Source organism: Rhodnius prolixus, unplaced genomic scaffold (genome assembly GCF_049639745.1).
Source record: "Rhodnius prolixus isolate KJV_2025 unplaced genomic scaffold, Rpr scaffold_6, whole genome shotgun sequence".
Taxonomy (NCBI): domain Eukaryota; kingdom Metazoa; phylum Arthropoda; class Insecta; order Hemiptera; family Reduviidae; genus Rhodnius; species Rhodnius prolixus.
The window spans coordinates 35,989,084-36,014,532 of NW_027411634.1; the positions used below are offsets into that span (position 1 = coordinate 35,989,084).

Consider the following 25,449-nt stretch of genomic DNA (forward strand, 5'->3'; position numbering starts at 1 on the left):
ACAAGAGCGACCTTCCCTCCTCTGTGATGGTACTGAATAGAAATTATTTTTTTGCTGACGTAATGGAATGTTATCTGTGATGGCTTCCAACAGTTAGAAAAGTACATTCTCATGCTTTCTAGCGGCGAAAGCTTGAACTAATGCTTCACCACAGTTAAACTGATTGCCGCTAGAATGCACTGGCATGTATTTCTAGTTATTTTTCTATGAAAAAATTACACAATTTATTTTTTTCCATATTTAATTATTCTATTCAAGATTGAAGTCCGACAAATTGAAGATTGAAATAGACATATTTGGTGAGACGAGCGACAAAGCGACCTTCTCTCCTCGGTCACTGAGATGGTACTGAATAGAATAGAATTTTATTTGCTAGTGGTGCTGTGATGGTTTCGAACAGTTAGAAAAGTACATTCTCATGCTTTCTAGCGGCGAAAGTTTAAACTAATGTTGTACCGTAGTTCAGTTGATTGCCGCTAGAATGCATTGGCTTGGTATTTCTTCTTACTTTTCATACAAATATTATGCTTTTATTTTTTCCTATTTTTTATTTACAAATCTATGACCAAATGTCTAATGGTTATGTTTATAGAAGTGGTATCAGATAAGTTTAAAAATTCTTTATTCTTCTTTAATACTGTACGATTATAATTGAATTATAATGAAATCATTTTGACAGATGTATCTAATATTTCTTTTATTTTAGAGTAATTTGATGTCACAGTTTTGCGGTTCTGCTCTAGAATCGGTTTTTTCAATCTGAGAAAATATTATTAGATGAAATAAATTTTTCTTGAGTTATTTCTTTCATGTACAAGCATTGTTTACCATAGTACTATAAATAAAGAATTAAACGGCAGAGTTTAAGATCATTTTTACTGTAACATAAGCTTCAAGTTGTCATTATTATAAGAGTTGCCATTTGTCTTTTACAAATAAAACGTAAGTGATTAGTTTTACAAAACTCAATAAATACAAGGTTTGGTATGCAAAAATAGAAGACTGTGGAGTGAAATTATGCACTGAATTATTGGTCATCAAAATGTAAGCTGAAGAATGGTTAATGTAAACATGTATTTTCTGAATATATAGGTTTCGTGACCGTAAATTATTCAATTAAGGATTCAAAATTGGCGAGGAATCGGTCATATAAAAACAACAACTCGTCTTTTTGCCAACGTTTGGACAAATACTTATATTGTCTTCTTCAGGGCCTGGATATTACAAATACAAAAATACAAACAATTTAGAGAATCAGTAACATGGAACATCAGTTAAAATCAGTAATATAAAAAATAAAAATAAATAAATATAATAAATTCTTTATAATTATTGAAACTTACTTGGGGCTATGCGGAAACTAAGTGCCAGAAGTGGAGAACAGGTATACTTATATATACAGATATAGCGGGACTTACATGGGAATTTGGGTAATGACAATGGGACAGAAAGACTAATTACAATGTTCAATTTTTACAAAAGAGTAAATAAAATAGATATTGGGAAATTTCTTTTAATACAAAAACAAACCGGAAAAAACAAAAAACCCTTATGAATTAAATATCATAAGAACCAAATGATTAGTAAATTTAAAAAACAGCAATATTTATGTACAGAAGTTAGATATCTTTTTATTTTTTAATGATAAAATTGTAGCAGTTGGCTAAATTCGACGTGTCTGTTCTAGAGTTTACTGGGTTGTTTTGTTTCACTATGTGGCACATTTCTAGAAAATTACGTTTGTACTGGTTTTTTCCCTATCGAGTACTGTCACATTCGATTCTGACTTCCAGAATGTGTTAATTAACACCTCTTATGCTTAAAAGCAATTATCTAATTAAATTTAAATTTATGAAGGAAATATAATTTACAAAAAATTGTTTTATCTAGAGCTAAAACATTTACAGAATAACAAGTAGATAATGTATTAGATAGCATAGTAATATAACTACTGATACTATGGTAAAATTGGCCAGATATTGTAAATTTACTATATATACTGCAGCAATTTCAATGCCAATATTTGGAATTAATAAATTATTTAACTTTACAAGATCTTATTTATCAGAGATCAAAATAACTGTCTTGACTAAGAGTAGAACTTTTAGATAATTTTTCTTGTTAAACTGTGGATGGAATCAATCTAAACAAGAAAGCATGAGTTTAATTATTTTTAACGATATCCCTAAAATAAGGAGATCGGAAAAATAGAGAGAGAGAGAGAAAATAGAAAACTGTTCAACATTTCTTGAATAAATTAGAATATATTTTTTTACATAATATAATAAATGCAATAATGATTCTTTTTGAGTAAATTAAGGCAATAAAGTCTAGAAAATGTGTTTTTGTCAGTAAATGTTCATATTTTTTCTAAAAATTTGGAGTTAAGATTAACATGTAAAATATTTTTAACTACATTACCTCAAGGTAAACAGTAAATTGTAATGTCTATCAACTTGTTTTGAATATTGAAAGAACAGAAAGAAAAGGAGAGACTTGAACATACTTAAACTCTCTCTTCAACTAGCAGGTGCAAGAATCCGGCACTTTTATTTAAAAAGATTTTAAAATCTGGAACTATAAATGAGTTCCTACTTTCCAAAAGTGAGCAGCTTTTCCTTGACAAATTGAACCAAAAGCCACATCTTTTCAACTGTAAAAGTTTGGATTACTAATCATTTATTTAATGCACTACCTTTCTTACTATGCACATTTTTCTTTACAAAATTGTAAGTACAACAAAAAAAAATTATTACCTAGTGTTAGCCAGTTTGTAAATTGTTCTTTTACTAAAACTTTATCATACACTTTTAAATTCCTTCTAAAATTTATTATATCCAAGTAGTTTTTAAGAAAATTATGGTCTGCAACAGAAACATTACTTTTTACATAAGAAATGATAAATAAAAGCAGTACTCTTTCTGAATTTCAGCCTAGAAATGGATTAAAATTCACTTTAATGTTGCTAAATAACATTTTAAACAACCTACATTTAGAGAGCAATAATTTTTTTTAATATAGTTATTTTAAATGAATAACCAATACTGTCAAAAACAAATTTTTATATGCTAAATATTTAAATAAAATTGACAAAAATCGATTCGAGCTCCTCCGCTGGTTTGTATCCTGTTACAAAACTTGAAATTTTAACATTATTTGGCTGCAAAAAGTATTTTTCCAATTATCAGAGCGCCCTGGTGGCGATTTCTGTAAAACGCTAACAATAACCTTCTCTTTTGATAATGTTGAGTTGGTTATTTTACTCCTCAGTTTTATTTGAGCCATGAATTAATTATGTCAGGCGGATATTTTGGTCGTTAAAAGCTGCGACACTGAAGAAGCTGTAAAACAAGAAAAGGAGCAATTTTAATTAATTTATAAAGAGAAAGGATGCATACCCCTCTGCAAATGTAAAGAATGGTCATAATTGAGCAAGAGAATATTTAATCCAGGTATGTATTATAAAATATTTAAATCAATAAAGTTGTTAATATTCTTAAAGTATAACTAATATGAATCATTCATCACTAAATTCTTTGATCAATAAATTGAAGTGCTTCGTCATCTTTAACTTCTAAATATGTTAAGAGGTGCCATAAATCTCTAATTAGTAAAACTAAATGATTTTGATAGAAAGTGAATGGTACGTAAACAAAGTAGAAAGTGGAGAGAAATTGAGCACTTAATTGGTATCTCGCCAAAAGGACAGCCTTGTCGTTGGAATTATTTTCTTCAGTACAACTGAGAAAGGCGCTATTGGCTTTAAATAACATGTTTTATTGCTCTCAAATTTTCAGATTGAGAAATGAGACTAGCCACTTCATTGCTTGAAGAGAATGCAAAGAGGAGTTTGGGAAAAATTATTAGATGTTACAAAATTGGGAGAATTCTCCTATGGTCCTACAATTGCGACGTCTGTATTGGATGCTTTTTTTTGGTAATGATCTCTTCTAATCTGATAATATATTCTTTCAACTGAAATCTAACTCACTTTTCTCAAATTGAGAAGCATTTATTTATTTTTTATTCTAGACATTCATAAAGGTTCATGCTTATAAATAAATCTCTTACAACTGTTTACTGATTCTTTAGACCTTAAATTCAGAGTATTTTTGCCGTCGCCGGAAAAATCTTTAAAAATATGATTTTTTTTTCTTATAAGTTTCTAATTCTATTGTATCATCAGATCGTTTCGAGAGGTTTCAGTTGTCTGTGGTTAATATTAGAAGAGGACGGAATCGCCTTCAGAAAATAACGATGAAGACCAATGGACATTGAAAAGTGCAATAATTAAAAACAAAAAACACTTATTTTTTGTGAATCCTTTCTTTCTTAATTATTCTCATTTCAGAGGAGTTCTTCTATTCGGTGTTACGGTATTAATCAGTGGATGATACGATTGCAAACAAACATTATACCAGTGTGATCCATCTGTTGCTTATTATGCTTGGAAAGCAATAGCAATAGGGAAGAATTATTCTAATGAGACAACCTTCCTTGAAATAAGGTTGGTTTTATAATAATAATTATTATTGTTATGTGTTAATTATAATTATTTGTGTCAATAGAATGTAGTGTTTTGTATTCTACTTTTTTGTTGATAGACATGTAGTGGAGTGGGTATAATATCGAAAACCGCTGCACTTATTGGATTTTAACAAATTTCCTTTTACTTTGTATTAAAGTGTTTTTGCTAATGAAAATAAATATACATTAAATTCCTACGAAGAACTTACTGTTTGTAAGATGGAGGAAACAACAAATCAAATTGGAAAGATTTAAAGTGGTAAGGAATCATTTTAGTTTTAAAAAATAATTTTGCAAGACATGTAATTTTGAATTTTGTAATTTTAATTAAAGTCTATCGATATTTTTTTTTGGTCTGGATCCTGATTATCGTTTATTGGTTAGAAGAGCAAGAAATAGTGATATAAATTATTTTATGGAAGGAAACGCCAGCCTCAACCAATGCTTAAAGGTGGCTATTTTTATGCAAGAGTATATTTAAAGAGAGTATATTGTATTTAAACAATATTTCAATGCTCAGAATTCCTTTAACATTCTATGAAGTTTAATTGTTGAGAATAGTACATCATAAAATCTATTGATAAGTTACTTGAAGTACTTCAAGTTGTCATCATTATAAGGGATGCCAATTTTCTCTTACAAGTAAAACTCAATGATTAGTTTTGCAACATTTAATTAATACAAATTGGTTGGTATGCAAAATAGAGTGAAATTATGTACTGAATTATTGGTCATCAAAATATAAGCAGAAGAAAGGTTAATGTTACAACCATCGTCTATTTTCAATGGCGATTTTTTTAAATAATATGTGAAGAAGACAATCACTAAAATTAGTACTATTACTAATAGTAGATTAATGTTCACCTCTTTTGTGACTATTAGAATAGAATACAGAAGATATTATTTGTATTAATAGCGAGATATCATGAATCACACATATAATTATATGTTATAATTATTATTATAACCAGCCAATTCGCTAGTGATGGTAATTTGTTATTTTAATAATTTTGCATGAAAAATAAATTACAATTAAAATTAGAAAAATAATTCGTTAGTTTTATTAAAATTGCAGAGTTCTGTTCACCTTCTTTTGGTGGATCATTCAGTATTTCAAGAGGAAGGTAGATTATTACCAGTTTGTTGGTGCCCAATTTCACAGAGGTCCCTCACAATGTAAAACAAAATTTAATTTCTTTGATTTTCCCTGGCGTAAAAGGACTGTTTATTGTATCCTTGCCCGGTTTGGTGCTTTCATCCATCGTCAAATATAGATTAATTAGATAGATTTAAAATTTTGATTTTAGTTGATAATGAAGTAAAAATTTCGCGACTAAATGATTATTCTCCCTCTAGTAGAGGATGAAAGTCGCAACCCAGTCAGCGGTACAATATGCTGCTGTGGTGGATGAAATCAAAGAGATTATCCTAGCACTGCGGCCATAATCACATTTTACTATTGTTAATAAATATGAGCCCGGAAAGTGGTTTACTTTCTTGGTCGAATACATGACAAAATAAAAAAATATGACTGATACTGGCAACAATCTATCTTCCCATTTTATTATTAATATTTTTAAAAATCTCCCACAAGACCAAAATGAAGCGGGATCATTTGGTCATTCTCTTTTTTCCACCGCCCTCAGAAGGTGGAATTATATTTTGCAGAGCCTCTGAGAAAGGATGAGCTTTTCAAATCATGTTTGGTTGTACTACAATAGTTAGTTTCCGTACGAGATTTTCAGCACTTCAAGGCTATCTCTAAAATCATAAAGTTGTTTACCCTCATAATTGAATTTTACAGATATCATATTATTATATCCGAGTTTTTTCAAGCTCTACAATAAGTGAACAACAAAATATGAATCGCTTTGTGCTATTTAGACTTTGACGAATTCTGTAACCAATGCGGAGAAAAACTACAGATAGGTGAATTAGTCACCGTACACGATTCAGGAAACTCTGTTTCAGACAACGTGGTCAACAATCACTTTAAACCATTATGTGTTCAATTTATTAATGAAAAATACAATTCTATTCAAAATGTTTAGCTATGCACAAACGAGCACTAACCACAAGTAATTTTTCATTAAAATTAATGAATGGGTCAGAATAAAGCTATTGCATTGACATGTACCGTTTATAGATAAGATAATAATACAATTTCAATAAATAAGTCATTATTTTAATGGGAACAAAATAATTAGACGCATAATTGAAGAAAAATATTAAGTTTCAACAAAAACATCAACTGCTGGTTTCGTTTTCAATGATATTGTATTTAAATTTGAATAGAAAAGGAATGATGCGCATGCTTGTATATATGCAACCTGATAATTATTAACCTCTACTAGGTTATCCAGTAGATCATTAAAAGTTGTTTATAGCTAACTTACAGAAAATTTTTATCGTGCACTTATGAACTTTCATAATAGATTATAAGCCTTGATGTGATAGAAATCGGATATGGATCCAGCATTGCTTAGAGAGCGTGAATTATTTAAGAAACGTGCTTTAAGTACACCAGCGTGAGTTCCAGTTCGTCTTAACATTTTTTGATGATTTTTAAACTTCTCACCTATTAAATTTATTCAGGACATTTTATTTTCTAGGGTTGAAAAAAAGAAAAAAGATGAATCACTATTCGTATCAAAAGATGAAGCAAAGAAAAAGCCAAAACCTCCGTCTACTACATCGTCAAATTTAAAGTATGGTATTCACGTTATTACTTCATTAGTGGTATACATTATTTTCATATAAAGATTGTTAAAAACAGCATTCAGAATCTAAAGTTAAAATATATTGAATCCTACAAAGACAAGCAAAAAATCTTCCCACAATTCTTCACTGGTGATAATGTTAGCGATTATTTGAATAATTTTGTGATTTATTTGTTTTACATTGTAAAAAGAAAATGTGAAATGTTTGACTAATTTTTTAAAGTTAAACCTGTTATATTTTGGAGTGTAACTTAAGGTCCAGCGATATGAAATTTGATATTTAAACTTAGTTATACCTTTGTGGATTTATCAGATGATCACGCCTCCGTACATTTTCATAAATAGTGTTCGGTAATCATTATTTTCTGTAGCATTCACTAGCTTTACATCATTTTGTTTTGTTGGTACAGCTTTAAATCGGTTTCGAGCAGTTCCCAGTACAAATTTAGTGTATTAGCTAAAATAGTAAAATATATGAAAACAAGACACCTTGAAGGTGATGACCATCCACTTACTTTAGATGAAATTCTGGATGAGACAAACCAGTTGGATGTGGGGAGTAAAGTAAAACAGGTAACTTGTTCATTGGTAAATCTATTAATAGTAATACTTTGCTGTTTAACTACATAATATTTAATTTACTATCGTTAATTTATACTGAAGTTAGCGGGGGGAAAATAAAAAAAACTACTGAATAACTACATAATATTTAATTTACTATCGTTAATTTATACTGAAGTTAGCGGGGGGCAAAATAAAAAAAACTACTGAATGTGAAACTTTATTGATTCCACGTTTCGAATAACTCTTGAGTGTTTTTTTCAGGAACAATGGTTGATGGTTGCATGGAGGAATCTTTACAACCACCACATTTCAGAAGGCGGGACAATAAAAGTGCTCGAAACAACGAATCAATAAAATTTAACATCAGTAAAAATTCCATTTTGATTTATTAAAATTTTGGAACAGATAAAGAACTTTCAATAAACTGTGGGTATCTTTTTGTGTGGGTGCTTTAGAGTCGAATATTCTCTTCCAAAAAAAGTTGCTTCTTGATTTTTCTTCAGTCGAAACTTAACAGAGTTCAGTTTAAAAGTCTGTGAAGAGAGATTGCAAGGATAAATAGGTTCTCACCGGTAGAATAAAGAAACGTGTTAACATAAAATCTGAAAATTAGTATGCGGTAGTTTATCAACTTAATAAATGTAAAAATTAAGTTTATGAAGAAAATGTGTAATTTTGTATATAGTGGTTGCAGACTGAAGCCCTAGTTAATAATCCAAAAATTGAAGCTAATCCTGAAGGGAAATTTTTATTTAAAGCACCCTACAAAATACGTGATAAGAAAGGGCTGCTTAGATTATTGCGACAGCATGATCTCAAAGGTCTGGGAGGAATAATGTTAGAAGATGTACAAGAATCGTTACCACATTGCGAAAAAGCACTCAAGGTATCTATTTACTAATCATATTAATTATTTTGTAACTTACTTTTAATATCGAGGTGAGCCAAGTGCAAGTTGACAAGACAAGTTGTCCTCGAAGATTGCTGTTTTCCTCCATTAACTCAGCAAATTTTTGTAACCTTAGCAAGTTTTTCTTTTCTCGTCTTCATTTGTTTTCATTTACCCAGCGTAACTTCTCCCGAAGTGGATTACTTCCATTTTCATGGTGCTTAGATGGCGTCCTGTGGGCATCCCAGCCTTAAAACACTCAATACTGAGCGAAACCAAAGGCGAACTCTTGGTTAAGTCATGAAGCTCCTGTGGAATTATGGATAACACTAGGATTATTGCGACTAGAATGGAACCTCTAAAGTAGCAGCCCCCCATTCGGAATAAGCAACCTTGCATGGCTAATGCAGGCCTTGGGTATGGTTTTGACTTCCCTCAAAAAGCCTGCATGACAACTAGGAAGAGGGTAATCCAATCAGCCGACCCGTCTCCCATTCCCGGGATTGCGAAATGAATATTCCAACGCACTAGAAAGCAACTTACTTAAGAGATTTTATACATTTTAAGCTACCTACAAACGAAATTCTCTCGAATAAGTTGTTTTATGGCAATAATAAAATATGTAAAAAAAATTTTGCTTTAAACTGACAGCTTACTACGCGCTCTAATTTTACCGCCATATTCATAAATATTTTATTGAAATTAGAAATTGTGTAATTTTATTTTGTTTTTTATTTCAGAGTTTACAGAATGAAATTGTATATATAGTTAGACCAATAGATAAAAAGAAAATCATGTTCTACAACGATAGAGCTGCAACGTTAGGATTAGATGAAGAATTTCAAAAACTGTGGAGATCGGTGGCTGTTGAAAGTATGGATGATCAAAAAATTGAAGAATATTTAGAGAAACAGGTGAGATTCTGAGTTTTTATTGTTGGCTAATTAAAATTGCTTAAAATAATAAAATATTATTATTTTAATTATTATTTAAGTGTTATGTATACGGTTGTGCTGAGACAATTTTTCGTTTCTGAGGTTATAATTTATTATAGCTTTTGCCACAAGGTGCTTAGACATGGATAATTCTTCCTTTGGTCTATCGCTTTTATTTGTAATTTTTGAACATGAATAATACTTGTTAGAGAGTAGATCGTTATTGATTTTGCAAAATGGTAGGTTAATGAAATAGTCGTATCTATTTAAACGAAGTTTGAGGAGTGTCTCCCTAGGTGCTTTCACTAGAATAACTAAACAACCATCGTAACCGGGCGTAATGACATTTGATGTCGCGCCTTTAATTAAAATAAAAATAGATAAGTCATATGAATATTCTAATCAGAGTTTTCTCTTTGTATAAACAAATAAACAATGGGTTGGAACGTTTTGCCTATTGTCTTAAACTACCAATACTTTCAAGTTCTCGTTGTAAACTGTTAAATTAATGGCAATCTATCTTGTTTAAAAACATATTCCTGTTTAAAATTTATAAAATATTTTTTCTTTACTTTTTTAATTTTAGGGTATCAGATCTATGCAAGATCATGGTATTAAGAAACCAATTCAACCTCAAAAACGGAAAAAACCAAACCAAAGGAAACGACAATTTAAGAAGCCTAGAGATAACGAACATTTAGCAGATGTACTTGAAACTTATGACGATAAGTAGTTTATAAAAATGTTTCATTATAAACAGATCTTTTAAATAATTTATATTGTAACAAATAAATTATTTTTTAATATTTGGGTTTTTATTCATTTTAAGTACTCCTTGTTTACTGAAAGTCATTTTGATGTCTTCGAAATTAATTACTTAAGTACTTCGCGGAAATTTCGCTGTTTGTTATAAAACAGAACAAATCACAAAATCAAATGTTATTTTATAATCCCCTAAGGATTCTTTTCTGAAATGACTGCAATGATTGCATAATAAAAATCTTGTTGTTTTGGAAGTTCTGTGTTGCTGCTCCAGAAGAAATGCCTATTTTTTCAGGCAGGCTTAACGTCCTAACTTCCAACTAAATATCGTGGACAGAGCAGAAGCACATACTTTCCAATTAAATTGTTTCTAATAAAAAAAAAGTGGCTACAAGAAGAATTCGAACTGGAGATCTCCCGTTTTCAATTCAAATCCATGCATCATCGTCCACCCGTAAACAGAAATAAGTGGCAATTAAAAAAGTTAAATGTGAAGTATTTTAATGAAACAGATTTCTTTTTCGTCACTGTTCAATTAAACCAACTGAGAATTGAAGAAATGGTCTTAGACCAGGTTTACATCTAATTTTAAGACTGCTTAAATCTAATTTCACAATAAAAGCGGTATTCCTTACTTGTTGCATCCACACAGAGAATATAGATTCATTTTGTATGAAGCTCAGTAAATGCAACCAGCACCAATATAAGCCATATCTCCGTCTTACTTTCAAAATTCCTTTAGCTGCATGTCCAAGATGGGTAAGGAGCGCCTTCTTTCTAAAGGTTTTGTTATTCAGTAGCCATCTTGGAACGTAAGACTTACAGTTCGTATTTTTTCTTTTACTTTAACTAGTTCTTTCTAGAGACCAATTAAAAAAAAAGTACTTGATAAAAAGTTAACCATAAATAAATTTAAGATTCTTTTGGAGTTTATTGTAGGTTTCGAAAGGGATGTAAAAACAAAATCTTAAAACAATTCAAATAAAAAATTAATATTAAATGAGATGGTGATTTAATATTAATTAAATTTGGAAATGTAATAAAAACTTATACGTCTACTTATGTATTCAGCTTAGTTCAAATCTTTATCACACATTAGATTGTTTTAAATATTCAGAAAAAGTAACTGCTTTTTACCATTTTTACAATGAACCAGTTTCTTTATTACACGGTTTAAAAAACTGCTTTGTGGCTTTTCAAACTTGTATAGGTTTTTGTCCAGGATCGTTCGAGATTATCGAAAACAGCGACTGTTGGTTTTAACATTTTAAAGAAAACGCAACACATTACGAGTGATGGAGCCTAGGAAGAATTTCAATCTCGACGTTAGATTTGGATAGATTATTTTCATTATTTTAACACTATTTTATTATTGAGAGGTTAATCATAATATTACTTCTTCCAAAATTCACAGTGCAGTTATTAAATCGTGTTACAAAGGTCGCAATTAAAAATTGATGAAAGCAGTTACAGTTGTTCTTCATATGAAAAGTGAGACTAATTCAGTAATAATTAAGAAAGTAAAAAAATCCATCTTTCTGAATTTCTAAAAATCCAGGGAGTTTTTAATACAGTTTTCTGAGAAAACAACAAGTTATTCAATATTTTCTCCTAGGAAAGGGATTAGCTCTGAGGTTAATGTATACTGTATTCTAAAACGGAAATACCAGGTTCGAATCCAGCTAGTGTCCATTATATTTTCTCTTCTTAAGAGCTTCTTACAGCTCACTGTCCGGTGATAGGCAGTGTTGTCTGTAACTAGAGAACACAGTCTCGAGGCCGGCAGTGCATTGAAAAAAGCTCCGAACACCAATTACCTCAGATACTGAAGCGCCTTAAATTAAAAAATAATAAAACAAAATAAAATAATATTCTCATCTCTTTCATAAATTTTATGTATATACAAAATAATATGTTTCAGCTGAATAATTTATATTGCGGTAACAATGCTGATTTTTTTTTTTTTACTTACAATTCTATCTTAACAAACAAATCTTACCCTATTTTGATATTTTGAAATGACTTTAAATCACAAATGTCACCAACTCAAACTGGTGGCACAATTTCTAACATCTCATCTTGAAATACTGATACACAAACAAGAAGGAATATTCACAAGAACCTTCAATGAACATCACAAAACTGCCTTCTTATTTTACAAATATACTTAAACAAAACAAGACGAAAAATCCAGTTATTTTTCTTTCGATCTAGCAAGTGTACAAAGTCAAACGATTATCGACATCTTTCTACTTGTTTACCACTTCTTCTGGTATTTGCATATGTATAACTATTTCACAAAAAGTGCTACTGTATACCAGGAAATCAGTGTGAAAATCCATTTAAGCATTTTTTCCATGAAGCAATAACATTTACAGTTATTTGAGACCTATCGCTCTTGTGACCTGGAAAAAGAACAATAAAAAATAAAATAAATATTTAAATCATTTTACATTTACCTACAGCAATTATCGTAATAAAGTTAGTCTCTTTGATTTTACACGCCGTAGCACGCATGTTTATTTACCCCTCACCGATTTTGGACGTTTATCCATCATCAGAGGGTGGTGAGGAAGATTACTGGTGTGTAGGCGTCTTATTCAAAATATTAATAAATCGTAAGGCATTCAGAAAAAATAATGAAATAAAATTTATGAAACCTAGTATTATTTAGTGCGTGGTATGACGAATAAAATCAGACTATTTGAATAACATTAAACTGAAATGGGTAGATGAAGTAATCAGGTACTCTTACAAATAATACACGCATATATTTAAATTTGCCGTTAAATATATTTTATTAATATTATGGTTATAATAAAGAATTTACACATGTAAACAATTATTAATCAAACATGAGACTAATAAAAGTTGTTATTTTCAAATGTTCAACCAAGTAGCAAACTTTTACTTTATTCTCTGGTCTGATTTACGGGGGAAACAGAAATACCCTCTTCTCAATTAATGTTTCTAATATTATTTTCTAGGATGGATAAGATAATAACGTGGAGCATCCGAATTCGCGTTCACCTGAGGAGGCTATTTATATTTTCTTTCCTAGAAGTTTCTATTGTCCACTACTTAGTGATGAAGTGTTTTCTGGAACAAGATAATGCTCTAGGTCCGTAGTGCACTGAGAATGCTAGCCGCCCATATACTCATATCTTAACTCTTCTTAATATTAAAGTAATAACATTAACAATGAGCTAAAAAGATGAACCTCACCTGTTCGTAGAACGTCCAAGCCAATGCCGCCATCAGTGTTCTTCGCAACATTCTCGGCACTAATCCTTTAAAATATCCTTGTACGCCATATTTCTAGAAAATAAGAAACTATCTTATAATATCTTGCTTCCGAAGATTACTATAACATGGATATATTAAAGAGGTAATGCTCTTATATAGAGGCAAACATAAATATGCATTTAATTGTTTTTGGGGTAACCTCCACATAAATTTCACAAGGTATTTTTAAAATATTACTGATTTCTAATGTAACTTGGGCAAAATGTTTAGAGTTAATTATTCAATAATTGATATAACTCTATACAGATGGTAACGGGAAAATATTTGAGGGGCAAACCGACAGAAAGGCAACTTAGAGTTGGTATGAATAAGGTAACTACATTCTGAAAGTACCTGTTACATTCACTAACACTGGACAAAAGGGATTGTTGAGATTGCTCTTATAGTACGCGACGGTCCAAAGGAATGCTTCTACAGTTTTTGGGAACTCTGCTGGAGTTCGTGGGGCACTCTTATTTACTTCAAGTAGCTGGTGCAAGGATACGCTTCTACAGCTACCATCGAAAGTGTTGAATCTAAAAATAGAAATCGGCCTTTGATCCCTCTCATACATTTTCACCGCAACACAATGGTGATGACCCAGTCTTTAAGTAAGGAATTCATTTTTTCCGAGATCAACATAGGTTAAAGTTTCCTTTTATACGTATATTTTCAAGCTATAGGTGTTATTAAAGATATAGCTTTAAATATTCAGTTTGAAAGCGCCGGTAACAAAGGCGCCAGTTTTTCAACACCAACAGATGTCAATAAAAACTATAATATATATTCTTAAAATAAGACCTACCTTGTGTAAATGGAATATTACAGATTGTATATCTGGATATTTATCAGGATACAGTTGCATTTTGGTTTTAACCACATCAGCAGGTTGCGTGATCGCTGAAGCCAATATCCCAGCTAAAACTCCACAACTGAAATGTGCGGGTGCTGCTAAATCACTTTTTAATACTTCTGTAATCAAGAAATCATAAGGAATTAGACAACATGAAAAATAAAAATGTTAAAACACAATCATAAAAGTTATTAATTGATGAACACTCAGAATGAAAAGGATTTATTAAATTAGAATTAAGGTATAACAAACCAGAACTAAACAGAAATGACTGTAACAGCGCATTTTCTCTTCAACAAAAGGTTAGAACAAAGATTCAATTAATTTTTTAAGACAAATCTAGACCACGAAAATTAACAATGCAAAAAAAAACTGTGCAGTTCATAAATCTGAAGATATTAATACCTTATTCTTAATACCGATTCAGATCACGTTAAAGACTCACACATCTATTTATAAGAAATAAAAAGAAGATAATTCGATAGAAGCCACAATCACTATTTTTAATCAAATTAAAACTATTTGATTAAAAACGTAACCTTATCTTTCAAATAACCAAAAAATAAAAACTCATAATCGACCTCTTCCGAACTGATTTAAAAAAATCAGGTGATAAGAAATTATACTAAATTTCCATTACTTTTAATATCTTTATTCACTACTTTTTGGTTCTTTTTCCTACAGAAAAAAATATTAAAAAAAACGAAGAGACGTCAACAAAATAAACTATTTTTTGTGTGGTAGTATTTAAAAAAAAATTAATTAAAAAAAAAGAAAAAGCATTTATTCATCGAGTACAAGATTTTGTAATCTTAGGTCAAACAGTGATAATGTTGGATAACCTTAAATAATATTTAATGTTACAATGAAGGAAAATAACAAAGAAAAATAAATTAAAATGAAAAATAAGAGATAAAAGACTCCCCACGAAGGATGTTAATGATAGTGTAATCTTTTAATAAAATTAAAAGAAAATAAACGTAAAGAATTTCAGGGTTGATCAAACTACTTCTTCTTTTACTTCCCTTGTTCATTGATATTTTCTTTAAATTTCTCTTACAACAGTAAGAAATAGTGCGGCCATACAATACTGTAGAACTTAAGTTTTCAAAAGAAATACTTTCTTAATACGCTTTTAAAAGCCCCCCCTTCTTTGTAACTAGGACGTGAAACCGAATAAGAATATGTAAAAGGAGGGAGTGGATATAAAACTAAACGTTCTGCAACGATTTGGAGCTATCTGCAATAGTTGGCTTTCTTAATCTTACTGTGTTCAAGACGATTATCAACATGTTCAACGTGACGGTGGTTATTTATACGTTAACAATTACCATGAGTTTGTGATCCCGCAAAGTTTGATGTTAAAGAACACACCAGAAACTCAACAAACATTTCATCAACTAAAAGTACAGCTATAAGAGTTCTCGTTTCCAGGTTTATAAAAGTAAACAACTTATACATTTCATATTTATACTTATTGTTTAACTTACTAATCTAATTTGAAAACGGGATCTCTCGAGAGAACTCATAGTGCTTCCTCCAAATCAACCCATTAAAAACCTCAGGACAAAGGCGAGCGAGAACTTCGATTCCTAATTGTAGGTACCCGTAAAGTCTCCTCTGCTTTCGATCGGCTTTCTCGTCACTTTCTTTACCTTTTTGTCCCGACATTCTGCTTATTGAGCGAGGGACTCTAAAGATTTACAACAACCCGAATAATCTTTTGTAATTATCTTACTTGTAAACGAGAAGCATGTTATGGAATTAATAGTAAAGTTCGTTTGATGGTCGTCCACGAACCGAATTTGGTAGTTGGACGTAAAGCTCACATGAAAACAGTAGGCATTACTTACTACTACCGATCCCTTATAAGTCAAGCACACTCACCTTTTGGTACAATGTTTTTCAGCTGAGTGTAGAACATCAAATATAATCCTGAGAATGGTGCATCCCTAACTAATGTAGGCAATAGACCACATGTTAATCCTTTATATCCTTCCCTTGCATAGATCAAACGCAAAGCATGACTTATGTTTCTGTAAGGATATTCTCCACTCTATATATACAAAAAAAAAACTATCATTAAATACTAACAATATTTTAAAAAAGATTTGAGTTAAAATTTTTTAAAAACCATCCAACACTATGTACCTCAAATCTTGTCTTTACAACGGTAATCGGTATAAGACATACAGCGCTAAAAGTCCTGCCAGTAACGCCAATCACTATAGCTTCAATTGGATTAGGCGTTCCTCCGGTGAAAGCGTTTGTCATCCAATGTACTGATGAAAAATATAGGCCTACACCAGGGATGGTACGAGTTATGGACTGAAATTGACAAAGCACAAATATAAAATTATAGCTTTAACTATAAGCACAACTCAAGTTTAATAATTGAATGTCTAGTTTCTTCTCCTTTCTTAAGCTATTTCCGTTTCTTTTTTCTAACTAGCTTTTGAAACATGTTTATTTACAGCAGGTGATAAGTGTAGAAATGTCGAGTTTCTACAAATCGAAGAAAGAAAAAAGCCTAGCCAGTAAAAAAGAAAAAGTCACAGTAATTATTTTTTCAAAAGTATTCTTGAATAACAATGATTACGAAACCGACTTGTTTAATACCAGATGGAATTCAGAGGTTACAATCATCTAATTAAGCGCTGAACAAATCAAAGACAAGCTCTTCGAAAATGAATTCTGAAAATTGAAAAAAGCACGATATTCTTCAGTAAAACCTTTTCTACAAAAGCTGTTCTTCAGGGTTAATAAATTATACAATCCATTTTGTTGAGGAAAACGAGTAGTAAGTGAGTTCTAGATATAAAAGAAAAGTGCTTTTTAAATCAATTTACCTTTATCTCGTATCTTGTAGATTATATAATTCTTTACCTTACATAATTCTGATTAGTAAGTGTAATTACTAGTACACCTGTTTTATCGATTTACACAGTAAAAATGTGTACTTCAAATGACCATACTGTCTTTCCAGTGCGAAATTAAAAATCAGTAGCACACTGTGGTCTAAAGAGTCTAACTAGACATCTGTTGAGAATTTCATTCCATATAAATCAGGGAAGGTTGTCATTTACTTTTTAAATAAAAAAGATCACCCACCGTATCGCGTAAATGATCATCGCAAACGGGAGATTTATTTTTAAAGTGATCCATTTCTTCCTGTGAGACGAGACTATTTTATTCTAAGATTCCTTTTACTAAATACTTTTGAAGCTTTGAATAATTAAATAAACCCTTTTTATTAATTCATTTTTTAGAATAAAAATGATGAACGTTTCCTTAAAATGCAATCATCAACTAACCTGCGGTATTTATTCTTAATGATGACAAACACTGAATATTTTATATTTATGATAGTCTTTTGATAGATTCGAGACTAACTAACATGTTTTTCAAAAAACCGGTAACTTTTAAATTATATAAATTTAACCAAAATAACTGTTTGATAGGAATCTGAGTGTTTTATACGCAAAAAATAATAAATAAATTTACAGTTTACTTACTGGTGTCATTCCCTTCCATAACCCTGACATATGCTCCTTCCTTAAAATGTTGTTCATCATATGTAACATACCGGCAGTCTGGGGACCACTAAAAATTAATAAAAAAAAAGCACAACGAATAAGTAACTATTATCAATATTATTTCTACTTAAATTACCCTTACTGAACACTCTAAAAAAAAAGTTTTTATGGAAAATTAAACTAACCTAGCATTCGAAATAGGAGCATTTTGCAGCCTAGTCTTGACCAAATCCAAAGGTTGGAACAGAACAGTTGAGAATGTTCCAGAAAGCGATCCAGCGAGAAATGCTTTCAATACAGGTGACTATAAACAAAAAAAGAAAAAAAATGTAATAATGATGTTTAGTAAAAAAAGCAACATAAATGTACTTTGACACTTTTTTTCCTCTTGTTTCAAAACTTACTTCATCTAAATAATGCGAAAATTTGGATGCTTTACTAACTGGTAATCCTTCTAATTGTTGCATTCTTTTATATTATTACCAATACACACTTCTTGTTGGTTAGTAAAATATTTTTAATTAAATGAAAAACTGTATTACTTTTGAAGTTATTTGTTTCCCAAAGTGTACACTTTCTTGATTTCATGATTACACAACAAACACTTAAAAAATATCAAGGTTTTTTACAAGTTCAAGTTAATTAGCATTCTTAATGCTGTTATCCGCATAACTTTTTCTGCTTAACTAATAATTCAAAAATAGGGATGGAAGGATAAAAAGGTTTAACCGCGTAAAAAATTCCTACACAAAAATAGGGCGGAACCTAAAAGCTGTTAGAATGAAAATTATCCCAACGGTTACTACAAGAAACGTACACTCCAGCTGAAAGACGAGAACTAAACGGTCCGAAAATACTTGAGAAATATTATACACGTAATCACTTGCGCACACCTCCTGGACAAGCTGCTTAAACTGGTTCTCCTGTTATAATTACACTGAGTGAAGGTTATTCAGAACTCAGCTGTAACCGTATGACGTAAAATATTCAGCCGAGTGGGATGTGAAACCAGGTGTGGGGTGGCACCACTATTGTGCAGGCGATTGAATGAATACTATTTACAATTTAAATGCACAGGATATTCCCAGGCTTTAGAATTATTTAATCGTCATCAATTTCAGCTACAATTGCGAACTTAATTATTTACAATAATAACTTTTTTAATCAGATGCTCGTATTTCGTCTACCTTTGCTAATAGCTGACCAAAAAAAAAAAAAAATCTGTTGTGAACACACACGATTTTCTCTCATTAAATTCTTAACAAGTAAATGTTTACCATTTTAACTAACTCAGAATGTCCTAAAACAATATTCCCAGAAAAGTTATTCTAGTAAAAGCGTTACGAACAAGAGTAAAGAAAATAATCAGAGGAGGCATTTACAAACAAACAAAAAATACATGTTAAATGATTCGGGTTTTGCTATTTTCTGCTAACTCGAATTACAGCATGTGATGTTCTTCTTTATGATATATTTAGATGGAGAATCGTAAATCACGCCTCACTGATATTATAGTGAGAAGAAAGAGAACACCATTAACAAACAAGTTCCATATAGTAATAGAATTATCCTAGAAAGAAAATTCTTAAATGAACAACTCGAGTGCAATGAGTGTACTGACAGAAAATATGTTTAAAGAAAATCAACGGGGACATTTACGAGAAAATGTAAAAAAAAAAAAAGTCAAGTTAAATGTGTATTACTTCCAACTATGCGATTTTGATCGCTTAGTTACAAACAGGATCTCTCCTCGTAACATTCATTCGAAATATTTCGTTTCGGTTCATTAAGAATTAGAATTTTTGAGATACTTTGTTTACGCAAACATACTATTCTTTAAAAAACACTTTTTTTGGACTCAAAACTTACATTAGAAATAAAAAATTTGTCATGATTGCGATACTTTTCTTACTTAGTAAAAAATGTACAGGTGATTCTGTGTACACTATATGTACTGAAAGAAAATTTTTCCATGATATCTGAATTTGAAAAAATAAAAAAAAGTGCTCTTTAAAAATAAATTAGAATAGCTTGATATGAAAGGCATTCCAAAACTGTTAGCTACGGCTATTAAAAGATTCAATTTTATTAATGTGGATGTTGTAACAAGAATGCGATACCTCTTAAAAGTTATAATTCTCAAATTTGGAATTTTTGAATTTGTCTTTGGGTAAATTAAGAGTAATTTTGTTGTAGGTCCTCTTTCCCTAAATATTTTTATTTATTTAAACTTTATTTTGAAAGTTAAGCCATTATTAAAAGATAAAATCAAGAAACAAAGGCAAAGAAATAAGATGATTCTACAAAATATTTACCAAAATACAGTTTAAAATTTAGATAAAAGCTTTTATTTATTAGATACAACACAAACACAAATAACACAAATAATGGAATATCACACAGTTAACGTCAAGACTAATAATCTTACTGAGTAAGGTTTAGAATAACAGATTTAAACACCAAGATAAATATCAGAACCTGGAAATCAGCCTAGGACTCAAAGTGTTGCCGGTTTCAGGGAGCAACGGAACATGGTTTCCTCGACAAGAATCCCCTAGAAAATGGCGTTTTTCTATTAGGGACGCCAGACGCAATGTAACAGATTAAGACCCTCATCATTGAGAAAATAAAACTTTATTGGGCTGCAAAATAACAAAATCGCTCAACCGCTTGGATTGTTGACAAATGTATGGAATAATCTATTTTTCAAAAAAGTTTCTGCGAACCTCTGAGATTGATTCTATAGTTGTTACACGCGTCTTATCTTGTTCTAGTAAAATTTGCGATAGTTTGAACTATACTATTGATAAACGATCACGATGTGTGTGTGTGTGTACAATCAAGTTTGCAGTATTGCATAGCTGTCAAAACGATCATGGTTTTTAAGCATACAAAAATGGATGTAAATTTGAACATCTGCTTTGATTAAAAAAAAAATACATATATACATATGTATTTACATATATTATCTCTTATATATATAGATTTAAATTTCCAAATAGAATTGAATTGTCATTTAGTGAAACATATTGCCCTGGTTATTAAAATAACAGCAACTATAGTAGTTTGAACAATAGATAATGCTAATGAAAACAAGCAATTGTTTAAATATTGGTAAATTGAGATATTTAAGGGGAAGAAAATATGACAGTAAAGGAAAAACAATTTCATTAAATTTATTCAAAACAGAACTTTCCCAGAAAAAATAAGAAAAAACGTTAATCTATTGTATAATAATCTATCGAAATTAAAGAAATTAATGGAATAATTTTGTGGAAAACTAAACAAAAATTCGGCACTTAAAGTACTTTCCGTAAAACAGAATTTTATAACATAATTCATGAAATTCAAAATTCAAAGCATACACATATCATAAGCATCTATACTAAAACTAATCGGAATAAATCTTTTGAACTTTTTTGAGTTGAGTCTTTTGAAGAATAACAACATTTTCGAAACAATTGCTAGTATTACTTCCCCATAAAAACCTGGGACTAAATAAAAAAAAAGACATTAAAGTGTATGATAGATAGTATCCAATATTTGGAGAAAAACGTTGGAGCAAACACTTTCTGTGGAAATCACAAGTTCACTTACGTGGCACTTCTGATTATTAGATTTTGTCGAAAACATTAGTATCAAGAGGCTTTATTTCAAGAGGAGCCTCAAAATTTGTGTTTAAAATTCAACTTCCGGAATTCAAACCTTTCTTACAAGAAAGCAAGATATGTAAAATATATTATGAAAAGCAAATAGTTACCTCAAAAACCATCTTATCTTGTGGTAACACAACAAAATAAATAAATAAATATAAAAAACTAATTTGTTTAGAAAAAAAAATGACTAGAACAGTTGCAGGACGCTACTTTGACAGTTGAGATTGAGCTCGCACTCAATTTATATTATATATGCCATGGAATATCAGCTCTCTTATCTCTTAAACGTTTACTAATCACGGTCAAAGAATGATTTAATTGGCAAATAGTGACGCCTTATCAACTTCATAGTCCTCGCCATGGGGGTAACCTACGTAACTATCTATAAAATTTATACATATATAATTATATAATAAAGAATTAAATAAGTTACTAACATACACAGTTTCGAGAGAAATTCCAGTTACCTATTCATGAACTTTTCGAAAATGTTTCCTACAATTTTTCTCTAAACATCGTGTGCACTAAATACATGTAAATCTATAACGTGTAACTGAATAATTTCTCGAAGGAAAATCGCTTTAGGGCGTTCTGAGAACTGATATAGGATAGTTTAAGGTGCAGTTTTACCACCTGGTTAATGTTTGTATTAACTATATATGTTCCTGAGTATGAAAAACTAAATAAGTTAGAACCACAAGAGTTATATTAAGAGAAAGTTGTAAGATTTTTAACGTTGAGTTTTTTGTTTTTAACAAAACTGATTAAAAACGGGTCTTTTCACTCGAGTTCGTTTAACTTGCACATTACATCATATTTAGAATTTATGGCATTTAAAACTTTATTAACTTGTATATGAGTGAGTACTCATATAATCAATGTAATGTAAAATGCCAGTTATAATCTGAAGTGACACTAATTAAACTTTTCCATTGAACCAATTTCATTTCTTCTTTGCCAATTTTACGCAAGCAAACACCTTTTTAAGTATTAAATTCTCATTAGAAATAATGTTCTGAAAATAAAGGTGATTTCACAAGTTGTCACACCATCAGTTTTATAATAAAAAGGAAAAGAAAACCAAAACTAATTTTTATGAAGGTTTGATCTTATTTTTTATGATCCAAAAAATTAACCATAAAATTGTTAACGATAAAGTTGCACTATGTGTTTATTATGTTTAAATTGCTTATGCAATTCTTGTTTCCTGGCTATTTATAATAACTTTTTTTATGAGGTTATCTTGCTTATCAATTACACAATTTGTGTTTGGGTGTTCAAAATTCATTGTTATTATAATTATTTATTTTCTCTTAGAATTAAAGGGGTGGGAAAATCTGGAAAAATCATTTCACTATTTACTCTCAATACATTTCTCAAAGTTGTAAATACTAATTGCAGCAGATTTAAGATAACACAGCACAGTTCTCTGAAGTGGAACTTCATAGAGAAATCCAATCGCTTCTTTAGAAACTTCCACAAATAATACGAAAAAAAAGAGAAGAAGTTGCAATAAAAATTGTACTTTATAACGTTAATTAACACTGAACTTTCAATTTTACTAGCTAAACACAGTTTCTATACAGTAGTTCTGGTCTGATTTTTTGAGAAAATTAAATTAATAAAAAACTATACGAAATTTGCACTCCCAGTCTTGTATAATCGAATCTAAAGCAAACATTTACTTTCAAATGTCTGTTTACACTACAATATTACCCCAAATTTTTTAACTTTCTTCCAATAATAAATTATCCTCTGAAGATGAATACTGCTCAGAAATAAGTAGAAAAATGCGTGCTCTAAATAAATATAAAAAACTAATTTGTTTAGAAAAAAAAAATGACTAGAACAGTTGCAGGACGCTACTTTGACAGTTGAGATTGAGCTCGCACTCAATTTATATTATATTATTTACGAAATTATTACGTGCATACAAACTATCATTTTTCCTATTAACTAAACTTTCACTTACATCACGGGTGCTCTCCATTCAAATCCAATCAATCACAAAGATGCCTTCAATAGTGAAGTCACAGTAAGTATGAGCAATTAGTTGTTGTTTTCTAGGCTTGAATCACGAACTGTTATTCTGAAGAACTGTACGTACACATATATCAATGATCTGCTAATCGTCAAGAATTTGTTAACCAATGGCGATATCTTCATTATTCCTGCAATCATCGTAGGATTATTAGCTATTTCAGAATGATGGGCAACTTATTAAATTAATGAGAAAACACAAAAATATAAGAAGATTCTAAAGTTATTAATAGTTAAATAGTCGATGTTATTTTCTCCACAAAATCAAGCATGTAATGTAATGTTTAGAAGTGGTCTACCTGTGCATATCAGTGTGGAGGATATTGTGATAAAAGCAATGAGAACTCCTGCTTCCCTTCAAACAAAACTGTTTATTACTAATTTAAACCATTAACAGACTTTATCAATCACTTACAGTAAATTTTTTTGTCCTTTGGTGCACTCAACGTATTTTTTTCTATTACTTCAATGCTACACAATAGTACTTGATGTTTTTGACTGAAGAATTCTATTTATTTATTATTTTTTGTGCAGTGGCCAGCAATAGATTTCAGATATTTTTGACAGACAAGATATTCAAATTTGATTTTTTATTTAATGAAAAGACTTCTCAGTTTAGGTATTTTTAGAATTAAAAAAAAAGTGCTAAAAAATTGCACTATCTAGGAGAACAGTTCCATACTTGCCACTCACATTAAACTGAATAAAAAATTATTTCAATTTAAGAATAAAAAAAAAAAAGATAAATATTAAGTTCACTAATACGTTATGTTTCCATAGTAACAATAAAATAAGTGCGCCGGAACATATTGAAGTTGACGACGTTGCTCCTCTAAGTTGTTAGCTAACTGAGGGCAACACCTATGAGCAAACTCATCACATTAGACTAAAAATTGGACGAATAAAAGAGCTAGCGAAATTTCTACCTTTGTTTATAGAAAGAAAAAACAAATTATTTAAATAAAGTTGAAATCGAGCATAGTCTTAGCTCCAGAATGATGGTTTAACAAAGGTATCAAAAATAGTGCCTATATACCAAAGAACACTGAATTAGCCTTGGATAAAGTGTAGAATCTCTCTCTCTCCCACTCTCTGTCTCTCTCTCTCTAGGTAAACTTGAGCCCAATCTTATGGCACTCTATGCCAAAACATCTGATGGTAATAACGTCGCATTGAAGTTCATAAATGCGCCTACCAAGAAATCTTATCAATGCTAATCTTCAACCTTTAAGAAGAAGAAAGTAAAATAATTTAAATAAACCGCAATCCAACCCAGGATCAAACTTAATTTTACAGTCGTAATAAATATATATACATACATAGAAAAAATACCTGAAAATTAACTTCTGCATAATGTAAAATCATCTTTGATGAAGAAAATTGAAAAAGCACAGAAATAATGTTTTACATCACACTTATACATGAAAGTACTACTGCGGCGAACTCGTGAATGCAGCATAACAAAAAAAAAAAAATCTCAAGGATTTTATAACCTCTTCAATTTATAACACCTCCCACCTTTGAAAATATATTGTAAACAACCTTGATTTGTTTAATTTAAAGAAAGCAAAATAATAATAAATTATATTAGAAATAGAAAGTAACCATTTCATTTTTAAACCATTTTTGTTTTCTTAAAACAAACAAAACATGGATAAAAAAGTAGAATAACTAATAAATAC

The 25,449-nt window shown here is 30.2% G+C and overlaps 2 protein-coding genes and 1 long non-coding RNA gene across 9 annotated transcripts; 1 reads left to right on the plus strand and 2 right to left on the minus strand.

Moving 5' to 3' along the window:
• Positions 1-4,185: 4,185 nt before the first annotated feature.
• LOC141460059 (uncharacterized) lies at positions 4,186-9,327 on the minus strand. Its single transcript, XR_012461702.1, has 2 exons — positions 8,738-9,327; positions 4,186-8,344 (listed from the first exon to the last, which is right to left on the minus strand). It is a non-coding gene; the product is annotated as an uncharacterized lncRNA (long non-coding RNA).
• Positions 6,915-10,441, plus strand: TfIIEbeta (transcription factor IIEbeta). Its single transcript, XM_074139695.1, has 6 exons — positions 6,915-7,055; positions 7,140-7,235; positions 7,658-7,820; positions 8,497-8,697; positions 9,441-9,614; positions 10,222-10,441. The coding sequence occupies exons 1-6, from the start codon at positions 6,994-6,996 to the stop codon at positions 10,366-10,368; spliced, it is 843 nt and encodes a 280-aa protein (XP_073995796.1). The 5' UTR covers positions 6,915-6,993; the 3' UTR covers positions 10,369-10,441.
• Positions 10,442-12,258: 1,817 nt separating this feature from the next.
• On the minus strand, positions 12,259-25,252 carry LOC141460051 (mitochondrial glycine transporter-like). Of its 7 annotated transcripts, XM_074139691.1 has the most exons (10): positions 25,087-25,226; positions 24,804-24,992; positions 23,700-23,898; positions 18,257-18,375; positions 18,051-18,138; positions 16,687-16,863; positions 16,423-16,591; positions 14,488-14,654; positions 13,623-13,715; positions 12,259-12,802 (listed from the first exon to the last, which is right to left on the minus strand). In XM_074139691.1, the coding sequence occupies exons 3-10, from the start codon at positions 23,715-23,717 to the stop codon at positions 12,776-12,778; spliced, it is 858 nt and encodes a 285-aa protein (XP_073995792.1). In that variant the 5' UTR covers positions 23,718-23,898; positions 24,804-24,992; positions 25,087-25,226; the 3' UTR covers positions 12,259-12,775. The 7 variants fall into 7 exon arrangements, with proteins under 7 accessions (XP_073995792.1, XP_073995790.1, XP_073995793.1 ...); XM_074139689.1 differs by lacking the exon at positions 24,804-24,992 and having other exon boundaries at positions 25,100-25,252; XM_074139692.1 differs by lacking the exon at positions 24,804-24,992 and having other exon boundaries at positions 25,087-25,228.
• Positions 25,253-25,449: the final 197 nt, after the last annotated feature.